The 13,452-nt window shown below is 35.9% G+C and overlaps 1 protein-coding gene across 8 annotated transcripts in view; it reads right to left on the minus strand.

The window, feature by feature from the left end:
* Positions 1 to 12,060, minus strand: part of ZMYM6 (zinc finger MYM-type containing 6) — a 36,341-nt gene extending 24,281 nt beyond the window's left edge. Inside the window, exons 1-8 of one of the 8 annotated variants that reach the window (XM_045190807.2) lie at positions 11,937 to 12,060; positions 10,679 to 10,843; positions 6,650 to 6,734; positions 5,947 to 6,196; positions 2,811 to 2,985; positions 2,521 to 2,712; positions 610 to 760; positions 84 to 199 (exon numbers count right to left, since the gene is read on the minus strand). In XM_045190807.2, the coding sequence (XP_045046742.2) occupies positions 84 to 199; positions 610 to 760; positions 2,521 to 2,712; positions 2,811 to 2,985; positions 5,947 to 6,196; positions 6,650 to 6,734; positions 10,679 to 10,771 (1,062 nt within the window). In that variant the 5' untranslated portion in view covers positions 10,772 to 10,843; positions 11,937 to 12,060. Of the gene's footprint in view, positions 1 to 83; positions 200 to 609; positions 761 to 2,520; positions 2,713 to 2,810; positions 2,986 to 3,309; positions 4,042 to 4,986; positions 5,039 to 5,946; positions 6,197 to 6,649; positions 6,735 to 10,280; positions 10,359 to 10,678; positions 10,844 to 11,453; positions 11,861 to 11,936 lie in introns of those variants that run through there. The other 7 variants (XM_045190805.2, XM_024554546.3, XM_045190806.2 and 4 more) reach the window with 7 other exon arrangements.
* Positions 12,061 to 13,452: the final 1,392 nt, after the last annotated feature.

A 13,452-nucleotide genomic window follows, 5' to 3' on the forward strand; every position in this document is an offset into this window, starting at 1 on the left:
TAAGTATGGACCTTCAGCAGCGAACATTTTGCCACAGACCAATGCCTAAGAGAACTGCAGGAGTAAAATACCTTAGACCATACCTGGAAAGCCACAACACAACTGGAGCTGCAGAAGCTGTATATAGTTCCATTGGACATAGCTAAGTGATACTGAGGGATTGCTGAGGTTTTACAACTATGACACGAAACCTGGACACCTTGGTAACCAAAAATAGAAACCAATGAATAAGTTACACAGATGGGCAAATAATCCAAAAATGTGTTAGAATAAAAACACAAATAATAATATCCAAAACAAAAATCAAGGAACTTTATAATATCCTGTAAAGTTAACTACAACTTCCTCAATTAAATCCCATTTACACAAAAACTAACTTGAAACTTATGTGTTTTTTTTTCTTTTCATATATGAAACTTAAAAAAAAAAATCTCAACCAGGGAAATCTGTGAAAAACTATTTTCACTTAAAAATCAGTTTTCTGAAAGTAAAACAATCTTGTGTCTTTATTTAACCATATAAATTATTTTACAACAAAATGAAAGAAAAGCCATTACATTCTACTTCAACAGTTATTAAATCTATAAATGTATCAAATTTAAACATTACCTGAAGAAATAACTGTCTTGACTCTGTAAGCAGATAAGCAATTAATAGAACAGAAAAGTTCAGTTTTGCCTGAGTCATTCGTAGTCTCGATCATTTCAGCTGAGGGCCTCAATGATTTTCCCAAGGCATACGGAGGCATCCGGGCTGAATTCTGTTAAGAAAATAAAATAACATTCACATGCCTAAGCATACAGTACATATATACATCTTGTTCAAGTAAAGCAAAAAGAAAAGCTACCTACAACCACTGCCTTTGGTTGAAACATTTGAGCATGACAGTGAGGCCACACCAAGTATAGACTTTTCTGAAAGTTGGAATGTGGGAAAAGTAAGTTCTTTCGTACAATAATAAAATGTAAATGGAAGAAAATCAGTAACTACTCAGATATACTAGCAACAACAAAACACATTAAAAGTAGTGAATTAGATACTCATACTTTTCTCATTGCAAATGATCAGAGAAGACCAGGTAATCCATGAACCAAAGGGCCATCTCAGTGCAGACTTGGACATCAATCTAGGAGTCTACCACCTTTAAGGTCACTTAACTAGTAAGACCCTCCAGGAGGAGGAGACAGAAATCATATTTAACATATATTAGGTCATCTTGCAGAACTGCTTGTTTACAAGCTGAGTTCTAAAATAAAAATTGCTCATAAGTTTCCTCATGTTTTAAGAAACAATAATAATAATGGCTACTATTTATATAAATTGCCAATATTATTACTTATTGAGTGCTTACCATGAGCCAGGACCTATGTTAAGCAATTTATATGCGCTGTATCACAGAATTCTTTAAACACAGTAAGATACTTTTAAAAATTAACAAAAAGTTTAAATTATCTTTAATTAGATTAGATTAACAAATAAACAGAAAGGTAAGAGACTAAACTTATTTCATCTGACTCCAAAGCCCAGGCTCCCAACCACTACAGTAATATTGTTGCTGACACAATATAAGGCCTCTCAGTAAGAAATTACATGGTGAAGTAAATGGCGAGAATATACAGATTGTGAAGTTTCATTACATAATCTTCCTGGTAAAAGAAGAACATCATTTATAGATTACAGTTGCTAGAGTACAATATCAATAAGAAAATTAGGAATGAAACTGATTTTTGGATCATATATATAAAAGTGGATTCTGTGACAGTAGGAAACAGACTGCCAAAAGTTGCAACTCTTAGAAAAGTAATACTTTTCAAAGATGAATGTCTATCACCAACTGCTCAGAGGAATTAAATATAAATCAAACTACTTGCTAACTAAAAAAAATTTTAATTATAACTTACATCTTTTTTTAAACATGTACTTTTTTTAAAATTTATTTATTTATTTTTATTCAGTTACAATTGTCTGCATTTTCTCCCCATCCCTCCACCCCACTAAATATGTACTTTTTAAAGGCCCCAAACCATTTAACAATAATTAAATCGACACAAATTGATAGACCCAGTAACCAAATGAATCCATTATTCATTTTAATAAGTAACAGATTAGCTATAAAGTATTCTAATAAGCCACTGTTGCCAAAATAGTTATAATTCATTCCAAAACACATTAAAAAATGTATTTTCTAAAAGGAAAAGATATGCTTTAGATTCGATTTTATCATTTTGTGACTTTCAGTCATAGTTTATTTACAGTAATATGAGGGTTTCTTTATTATCTACCTGTCACAACAGATTTCAGACTCATACACAGCAAATCATGAAATTACATGTGTAAATTCCCGGCCATGAAAGAAACCCTAAAAACGACCTCGTTCACATATATCATCTCACTGCCACAATCAACTCATACGGCATCAAATGATGGGAAGAGCTCACTCTTTTTCTTTGTGCGTTCCACCCTGCATAGCCACCTCTGAAGGTGTGGGCCTGGCCACATGCAAGAGGCTGATCCTCATACCTGCTTGTACGCCGTGATGCTTGTTGAGGTAAAAACCTTCTGGGACTGGCAAGGACCAGAGCTGCTATAGCAGTAGCTCCCGCAGTTCTCACAACAGTTCATGGTGAGGTTGTTGGCAGAATGAAATTTTGAAAAACAGGCATCACTACAAAGACCGTGTACCACATTTTGATACTTCACTTCAAATCGAATCTAGGAAATCAAAACATATACACATACAAAATAAGCAGAGCCAGTTAAAAATCTCTGGTCTTTGAGCAGGATCCCAGTAAAGGTAAATTGTGACTTACGTCAGCATTCTTCTGACACATACTGCACTTTGTGGAAATGCTATTGGTATATATGGTGACAACAGGTTTATTCTTTAGCTCATAAGAAGAAAGGCATGACTGGCTGCAGAAATCTTTGCTAGGAGAGGAATTTTCAAATCCGGTTGCGATCACAATCTTTGGATTTAAAATGTCTCTAAAAATAAATAACAAAGGCAAAATGAAATGTGTTCCTCATAACTATAATCTCTTCCTCTTTGTGAGCTAAAATAACTACATTTACGAAGGACAGCTATTGTGTAGTAGAAAATGGATGACCCCACATAGGGCATCTGGAGACCTGGGTTTAATGATTAGTTCTGTTACTTATCAGCTGAGTGGCAATGAGAGAGGCAATTACTATCTCAGTTTCCTCATGTACAAAATGGAGTTTATAATGACCAATTTATAGATGTAGAAAAAAGAATTATTTTTAAAATATATCCAGCTAGAATCCCATGACAAAAACAGTGAAGCTTACAGCTCCAACCAGATTTCAGTCGCGGAGCTGACAGAATGAGTGGCCGTCCCCCAACTCCAGACCAGGAAACACTTGTCCTCCTACTAGCCACTGGCTGCCAGGAGTAAAAATATGGATGACACAAGAAATACAATTTTTTTTAATAAATTGAAATGTAAGATTTGGGAAACAGTGAACTACCAAAGAGTAGTATAAAAATATTAACATGATATATAAAACTTAGCTATAACTGAAGACAGCAAAGAAACAGATGGCAAAAGACTACTAAGGTGTGGTATCAGAGGACAGAATCAAAAATAAGACAAAAGAACACAAATAACTGAGTTGTTCTGTGAGAAACCTAGAGTTGAGTTCATTGTTGCAATCAGCACCGACAGTAAAAATGGAGGCTAAGTATTGCTACTCTTCTAACAAGTATAAAAACTGAAGAAAACAGTCAATCATTAGAAACACTAGTGCAGGCCACAAAATAACAAAAATTAATGGCAATAGTATTATATATTACAATAATCTGTACTAATTACTATGGGCCAGACATTGTTCCCTTTACTCAAATTATCCAATTTAATTGTCAGAAGAACTCTATGAGGTATTATTATAATTGCCATTTTATAGATGAGGAGACCAAATCAGAAAGGTCAAAGTCACACAGCTGGTAAACAGTGAAGTCAGAATACAAATCCCAGCAGTCAGATTCTACAGTCTATGGAATTAATCATCTCACGATTCTGCTTCACATCCTGTACCTTTAATATACAGAACTATACCATGAACTATGAAAGAACAGCAACAATAATAAAGTACTTTAATTTTCTAAAACTCACCTACCCTTAAAAATGCAACAGTGAATCATAGAAACCAAGTGGATATGCTTATAATACATTTACTAACTTTGAAAAGTGATTTTTCTCTAAAAACAGAGCAATAAAGAATTTTATTTAATGATGGGAATCTGTCAGTGTCATAATGTATATAAAAGTAAACCAATGAGAATGTCTTTAATGAAAATCTGGGCACATAAATATAAATGCATTCTAAACCTTATGCATCCAAATGAATGTTACACCATAATATTTATCTAACAAAAACCATACATCTTCCAACAACATGGCTCAAATTTTTTTCTAGTTTCTCTTTTAATTTATAAGAGCTCTAAGAATTTCTTAATTTTATAGCCAAATAGCATGTTTACCAGCATAATTCAGCTGAACTATGATAGTCAGCTGATAAGGCATCAAATAACTTTGGAAATTTTGCAAAAATCAAACCCATGCTAAAAAGACAGATGTTTCACATAACTTAGTCTAAAGGAATGTTTCATAGGCTGTGAAGGTAATGCCCAATCAAGAGATTTAAAAGGTTTTTGAATAAGTGCAGGTAAAATGTCCCTGACACAAATGACATTGTTAAAGAGAGAGATATACATTTGGATGTATAAACTGTGTTATGTCCTCTAAATTTTAATTTGTTTTCATTTGATATTTGACATGTTGAAAGAGACTATCTAGAAACAGAAAACTAAATTTACTCTTCCAAGTCAGCTTCATGAGAATGACACAGAAGAGTTAAACTAAGGTTTTAAAAGGGCATTTTAGAACAAAATTTGAATATCTAAGTAAAATATTTTAAAATTCCTCTTTACTTTCAATTGGAGATTTCCATTTTTATAGGACCTACTTTTATATATCTAAGGCCATCACACCAAACAGATAAAGAAACTGTCCTGTATCTCCAAAGACAAAACAGGGGTTTATAAATTACGGTAAGTATACACAACAATATTAATTTTATTATTAAAAATAGTAAGATCCCACTTACTAACCATTTGCTATGTGCTAGGTCCTGTACTAACACTGTCTCATTAAAATCTGAGGAAGTAGATACTATCTGCTGATGAAGAAACTGAGGCTTAGAAAAATAAAATATCTAGCACAAAGGTATACAGATAATAAGTAATAGAGCCAAGATCTGAAACCAAGCTCTTAACTTTTCTTGCTCTGAATTAGTGACTAGTGACAACACACTGTATTCCTAGAATTATATTTCCACAGGAATAGGCAAAACATGCCAAATTCTGCAAAGGTACTAGCATAGAAAAGGAAGTTTATGTGACTTTGCTGCTATTTCTTTCTCCTTCTGAGTCTATACATTATTTAAACCAACAATGATTCCCCAAGAGAAGCTCACAAGGACTTTTTAGAAATACACACATTGTATCTGTGGCCATTTAGTTTTTACCTTCTTAAGAATTAAATAATTTTCATATACTATTTTATTATGAGTGGCATTATTTTATTCTATGCTTCAATAACATTAAAGATAAATAATTTTTAATGGTTGTTGTCTATGATTAAAAACATATGTATGAGTGGTCCTACAATGTCCACAAATCATTTATTTCTTTCCACTGTAAAATTTAAACTGAAAGAGATAAGGAAAACCGGTTTAAGCAATACTTTTAACACCAAGTCATTTATTTAATATTACAAAACTTTAGAATCTGCAAACTCCTCAATTTGCTAAAAAGCTATTCCCATAGAAATATGCTAAAGAGATTTAAAGTAGCAATAGCATATTTGAACTGAATTATATACACACTAAAAAAGTAAAAACGGGATGTAATTAAGAATTTTATACTTCGAGCAGTTTATGCAGGTTTTCTTGGGAGGAGATGGTAGGCAGACAGGTGAAGAATATCTGGTGATGCACTGCATGGAGCAAAAGAGCTGAGAAGATCCTGTCTTATGATACGCAGTTTGCCCTTTATAAAGCATTGTCTTACAACCAAAACAAACAATCTGCAAAGCTATGGCTGGAACTGAAGAAAGCAATCTACTTGGTCCAGGTGATGCAAGAGGAAACTGGAAGCCTGGGGTCAACTGTTGGGCTATTAAAAAAAAAAAGTTTTAATATCAACACACACATATACATTCTCTATTTTTAAGACAATTCCATCAATCTTAAAATCCAACATGAATGAGGCAATAAGCACTCCAGGGGATTTCAAACTTTTAAACCAAGACCCATAGTAAAAACTACATTTCACATTATAACCCAGGAAACATTTACGTACATACGTGTGTGCGTGTGTGAATATAACTTAATACCTAAAACAGAAGTTTCATGAAATAATGTTTCCTTACTGCACACATCACACTCTGATATAATCTTATTTTGTTCCACTTTTAAAATGCTGGTCAAGACCAGCTACCCAGTTTGAAAAGCACTGCTTTATCTATAGGAAGAAAAAATTTACACAAAGAGGTGCCTTCCCTAAATTCTACTGGTCAGAATATAACAAATATTCATCGAAATTAACTTTTGCAGTTCTATTTCTTACCAAGAGGACTGTCACTGACTGAGAACACAGCACTAATTTTCAGTTCACTTTCTTGAGTTTTTGGCTTTGGGGCATGTCCATACTCCTTGAATGAAAAAAGACAGAGAGAGAGAAATGAATACAGTGTTAGTATCTGAGTAAACTAGAAATTCAGGCAAAAAATAATTGTCATATTCATCTCTTCTACATTCTAATTGTAATCACCTTCATGAGTACCTCAAGTCAAAATTTTACAAGTTATTAGAATAGATTTAATCTTTACAGAAAGGATCTTTCAGAATTGGAAAATCTTTTATTATGGTTATATCTACTTGGGAAATGTAATCTTCATATATGAGTAACACACAGCTTTTCGATGCTGAACACTACTACCCTTTTTAAGGCTGTGTTTATAAGGGAAAAATAAATTAAATTCAATCTGAATAATTTATAGTTTGTAAAATTAATAATTTTAGCCAAGAGACTTACAAGCTGTCATATCTGTTAACAGCAGAAAAAACACAAGAGTTTCAATGCAATCTGCTCATTACACATAAACTCGTCACAGTCCAAATCAGATTTACCCATAACATATTCTTTAAAATTCTTTAAAATAAAATATAACCATGAAACAAAATTTTTAAAATACATATACCTATCTTGTAAAAAACTGTATTCCAAGATCACAACCATCCTAATTATTTTGGGGGGAATGTCAAAATAGCGTTAAAAATTTCAAAATAAAAAGCTTTCTAAAAATAGTATGAATTTTCTGAAATAATGGTGATAAAATATGGTAGTTGTATTTTTTTAACTTTTATTTTATTGATTTGGAGAGAGAGAGAGGAACGGGAAGAGGGACAAAAAGAGGGGAGTAAGGATGAAGGGGGAGAACATCAATTCATTGCTCCACACATCTATGCATTCACTGGTTGTCTCTTGTATGTGGGATGGAATCAGAGTACTGGTAGGGCACTCTAACCAACTGAGCTACCTGGCCAGGGCTGGTAGTTGTATTTTTTAATCTACCTAAACAAAGCAAAAATAAATGACTGATACAGCAGGTCCCAAAGTTACTTTTGAAATTCCTTTGAACTATTATATGCCAAAAACTAGGAACCACTGCATTAATTTACCACCTCCCATAATACACATTCTGGTACCTAATGATCTATTGCCTATATGGTAGGAACTATATGATACCTTCTTTACAGATGAGGAAAGTGAAGCTTAGAGATGTTCAGCAATTTGGGCAAGGTCAGAAAGATAGTAAGTGCACAGATGGGAATCAAACACAACTATCTATGTTCCAAAACCCATGCTATCTCCCCCATAGATGTACCAATACAACAAAGCATATTTACTATAATAAATTCAAACCCTGACCCCCAATTTAAATTAAGTTCCTCTGTTGAAGTCTCACATCTCCCTTTTACTCCTAGCACCTGTGATAATACATCATTTCATATCAATTTGGGTGATAATCTCTTTAATGTCTAACACCCTTCCTTTTCCCTTGCACATACACACTAGAGTGGAAGGACCATGTCCACCATAGATAGGGATCATAATTGTTTTTCCACATCTATACACTCAAGGACCAGCACAGCAAACATAACACAACAGGACACTAAGGGTTCTGACAGCAGACAGAAGTAGATGTGATTTTGGTTCAAACAAGTTATTTAATCTTTCTTAGTTTCAATTTCCTTATCTATAAAATAGATATTATATAACCCACTATGCAATAGAAAAAAAAAAGAATAATTAATTTCACCTCTGAGTGACAATGAGACTCTATCTTAAAAGAGGAGAAAATTTTTGCCAGGCTATCTAGTTTAGGATAGCACAGGCAGAATAAACAGCAAGTGCAAAGGCAAGGAAACAAAACTCAACAAAATGTATTTTTGAGTGAAATGCTAATAGTCTGCAGGAGCATAGATTAGAAAAGTGGGAAGGATGAGTGATGACACTGAAGAGGGAAACAAAGGCCTAAACATGGATAGTTTGGATATCACACTAAAAATTTTATGCTTTATCAGCCCTGGCTAGTGTGGCTCAGTGGATTGAATACTGGTCTGTGAAGCAAAGGGTCCCCGGTTTGATTCCCAGTCAGGGCACATGCCTGTGTTGTGGGCCAGGTCTCCAGTAGGGGGCGCACAAGAGGCAACCACACACTGATGTTTCTCTCCTTCTCTTTCTCTTTCCCTTCCCCTCCCTAAAAAATAAATAAGTGAAATCTTTCGGAAAACAGTTTATGCTTTATCATACATGAGGAGACAGGGCTTTAAAGAGACTAATGTCATCAGATCTATAGATTACACTGTCATCACTACACAGTGTTTTGATGAGGACTGTGACTGAAGGAAAAAAGGATGAACTAGGAAATTATTATAAAAGTCCAAATGAAAATAATGAAATAGGAAGGAAAAGAAAGAGACAAAGTCAAAAATATTTTAAAAGTAGAATCCACAAAACCTGACAAATGGTTACTTTGACAGAAAAGGAGGAAGAATCTACCATATGGAGAAAAATAAGTGTCATAGATGCCATCATCCCCCACCCCACATTCCTGTAGATGCTCCTCAGACCTCTTCTCGGCACAGCATTCTAGGCAAGTGTGAAGTTGAAGAGTGAGATAAAATCTAATTTGCATTCCTGTCCTGGAAAAATACTGGCTTTGAGATGGAATGAAAAATAAAATTATTATTATTTATTATTTTATTTATATTATTATTCATATTTGTAATACAGCCTTGTTTATGAAATAAAATTAGTAACTACAGAGTGTAAACTAAAACTGTCCAAAAAGAAAAAATAAATAATTTTTTTGCCGAAACAACTAATTAACTAATCTCTCCACATCGACCTCCATAAATTTTCAATCTGGGTCCCCTACAGGGTAGCCAGGTTCCCAAACATGTTTAACTTACTCTCCCACTTAAAACCCTACAATGGCTTCCCATCGCTCTCGGGAAAAAGACTGAAATTCATAACAAGGTTCATAAGATCCTGTGTAATCTGGCCTCACATTACCTGCAGAGCCTCATTCCAGAAGCAAGATAGCATAGGCTCTGAAATCTGACTACCTGGATTTGAATCCAGTCTTTCCATTTATGACCTGTGATCTATGATTAAACTGCTTGACCTCTTTGTGCTTTGGTTTCTTCATCTGTAAAATGGGAATGACATGGTTGTGAGAATGGTGGCTAATACAATCTAAGCACATATAAGTATTAATAAGTTAGTATGTCATCAAAATATAATACATATTACGTATGGATATATTACTGCCATCTATTAGTACTGTTGTTGTAACTGTCATCACCATCATCTTCACCATTTCACACCTTTCTGTTCCAGGCCCACTGGTCTTGTAGTTCTTCAAAAGAGCCACGCACCCCTCCACTCAGGGCTTTCCTCCACGCAGGTTGCTACCTGTACACTTCCCTTGCCTTTGCCGAGTCTATTCATTCTTCATAATGCTGCTCACAAATCCTCCCCTCACGGGCCTTTCCTAGTCAGCCTCTGTCCCCAACCAAAACTAGGTCAGATTCCCCATTTTATACTTTGCTTCCAGAGCACTTGTCATAGTTTATAATCATATATTATTTGACCAATTACCTGTGTAATGTCCATCTGCCCTACTAACCTGTATGCTCTATGAGGGAAGGGACCAAGGTGACTTTGGTCACTTCCTGGATCCCCTGGCACGGAGTACACCACAATACTTAAGAGAATAAAGGGAAACTCCTGTCAGATATAAGAGAATTTAAAAAAAAAGGTACCAAGCATGGAACAATGATAACACATACTTTCTTTTTACAAAATGAAATATCATATAATTACTAAGATCTTTTTATGAAATATCATATAGTTACCAAGATTTTTTTCATCCAAAGAGCAGAAAAACGACTTACTCATCTAATAAGAAAAAATAATCAGTTTGGGTTGTTTTAACTTACAAGCTAGAAATTACCTAACTAAACATTTCAGTTCACCCGATACAAAAGAAGGAATAAAACATTTTAAGTAAAATGAAATTCTTACGTGAGCATTGTCAGGTTCTTCTTTAATTTTCTCCAGAAGGCCCTGCTGTGGTGCCATTGCTTCGCCACACTCACCATCCAAAGGTTCTTTCATTCTAACTTTTTAGTAAAGGAATTCCCCAGTCTAAACTAATAGATTTCTTCTTGGTAATGGATAGCTGGGCTCCTAAAACACAACATAAAGGATTGGTACTCGTGTTTATTCTCTTTTTTAGTGTTTATCTATATTAAAAGATGTGTGTTGAGCAGAAGGCTTTAAGGTTGAGCATTTGAAAAAAAGCTTTTCTGGGGCCATGACTAACTCTATTCTTTCTTCCTGCTTTCCGCTCCTTTAGCAGCCACCTTCACATAAGAAAACTTGTTTTCTAGCATTAGCTCCCACTTCCCTAATAATGTCTTTATAGACAAGTACTCTGGTCTTTCACATTTTGAAAGTTACAGAGGGAATGAGACCTGCAGACCAAGGCATGGGGGGAAGTTAGCAGCCCTTAGAGAAAATGAATCAGAAATGGTTTTTCACTCCAAGACAATTAGTACTTGGAGACCACCTCAGCTTTTTATTTCTCAAAAGTGGAGCACATTGAGCTTCCCCACCCCACCTCTCATTCGGCCTTTACTGGAGGCCTCCATAAGGGCCCCATTTCTTAGCCTAAGATGCCATCATAGGTGAACAATAGGTACTCCTTTCAGAAGGGGACCACCTGCACTTTTCACGGTCTCCACGGGAGCCATACCCAGGGATGAGTCCCTCTGAGCTCTGATTCATCTTCGCCTACCTGTAAACAAGAAATTCTATTTGCCATTCAGCAGCTTTCCTTCCTATAATAGTAAACATACTAAACGGGACGGAGGAAACCTGACGCAACAAGGTAGCTCCGCTAAGTTGTCTTTAGGTAGGCAAGCCAGGCTGGGAATGTGCAATTGTTTTAAAAGCCTGTGAGGAATACGAGATGGGAACTTCGGTCCACCTGCCACAGTAGTAACAATCTACGAGCGCTCATCTCTTCTTCGAGCGCCGTATGCGCTCGGAAACTCTTGGCCCCACCAATAATTCCCACGCGCGTCACCGAGTATAAACACTGCAGCGATGCATCAGTTAGAGAGGAGGCAACCCGCAAACGCCAGTCATAGCCTGTAGCGAAATCCGCACCGCCTCAGCCGCGCAGTCCGTCCAGCACCGCCCCCGGCCGGTTCCCGCCCCATCACGTGGTGTGACTCCGCCCCGCACAGCGCCTCCCGCCGCCACAGGACGCGCTTACCTTCTGGTCGCCTCAGTACTGCCGGGCAGTATCGGCTGTAAAAGAAGTAATAGGACCCAAGAACTCGCGCCCAGTTCTTAAAAACAGAATTATCTTCTTTTATCGGGATTTTTCCGCGTGATCCATCACGCGCAACACCCAAACAACCGCGCATGCGCTGCCTTAGGCTCCGCCCCCCCTTTCCCGTCATGCTCTGGTCGTGAGCTGAGAGGTTCTTCCCAGCATTCGTCTTTCCTTAATTATGGTTGACTTCTTAAAGAAACCAAGACCAAATTGTGAAAAGGCAGAGGAAAGGATTTGGGGGAGAATATTAGGGACGTTAGATGGCGCAATAAGTGCTCTGCAATGTTCTTTAATGCTCATTTCCAGAAAGAACATAATAATAAGTAATAGCTAATATTTATTAAGCCAAAAGCTTACTAAGCACTTAAGACGCATCATACCACTTAGTCCTCACCAAAGTCCCAAGAGGTACAAATTTTTATCTGCGAGGTGTAAGTGAAGAGATTAATCAAATTGTTCAAAGTCAAGATTTGGTATTTTTTCATTCAATGTTTTTTTGGAGATACAGCTATGATTTGTGAGGCTGTTGTTGATTCATTTTTGACTCCCATGTAGTATTCCACTTTGTAAGTATGCTACAATTTAACCAGCTGCTATGGGTGGACGTTTGACTTGTTTCCAATTTTTGGAATAATGCTGCTGTGCGTATTCCTGTATTTTGTAGCACACATGCGTATATACTAAGTTTATACCTAGCAGTGAAGTTTCTTGTTATGTATTTGTCAAACTTAACTGGATAATATCAAACAGTTTTAGAGAATAGTGGTTTCAGTTTGCACTCCACCGGCCATGTATGAGAATTCCAGTTGCCCCACATCCTAAAACTAAAGATAATTACTACCATACATATCTTTAATTTTAACCATTCTGATGTGGGTATAGTGGTCTTAATTTGGATTTCCCAGGTTACAAATAGTTGAGTCCATTTTCATATTTTTGAGTCTCTGGATATCCTCTTTTAGGAAGTGCCTATTCAAGTCTCTTACCCATTTTTGTATAGGATTGTCAACCATTTTCTTACAGATAATGTATTCTGGATATGAGTCCTTTGTTGAATATACATATGTATTACAATTATCTTCTCCCATTCAGTGGGCAGCCTTTCCACTGTATTATTAGTGCCTTTTGATGAACATAAAAGACCTTTATGCTCAGTGGTTCTTGTATTCTGTTAAGAAATATCTTCCTACCAAAGGTCCTTATCAATTTCTGGAACTATTAATTGTCTTATTTAGATCTACAATCCACCTAAAGTTGGGATTTGTGTAAGGTGTGAGGTAAGTCAAATTTCATTTTTGTCATGTGAATTAAACTGATTAAACGCTATTTTTAAAAAGATTTTATTTATGTATTTTCAGAGAGAGGGGAAGGGAGGGAGAAAGAGAGGGAGAGAAATGTCAATGTGTGGTTGCCTCTCATATGCCTCCCCACTGGGGTCCTGGCCCACAACCGA

The sequence above is a fragment of the Desmodus rotundus genome, chromosome 3 (genome assembly GCF_022682495.2).
Source record: "Desmodus rotundus isolate HL8 chromosome 3, HLdesRot8A.1, whole genome shotgun sequence".
NCBI classification, from domain to species: domain Eukaryota; kingdom Metazoa; phylum Chordata; class Mammalia; order Chiroptera; family Phyllostomidae; genus Desmodus; species Desmodus rotundus.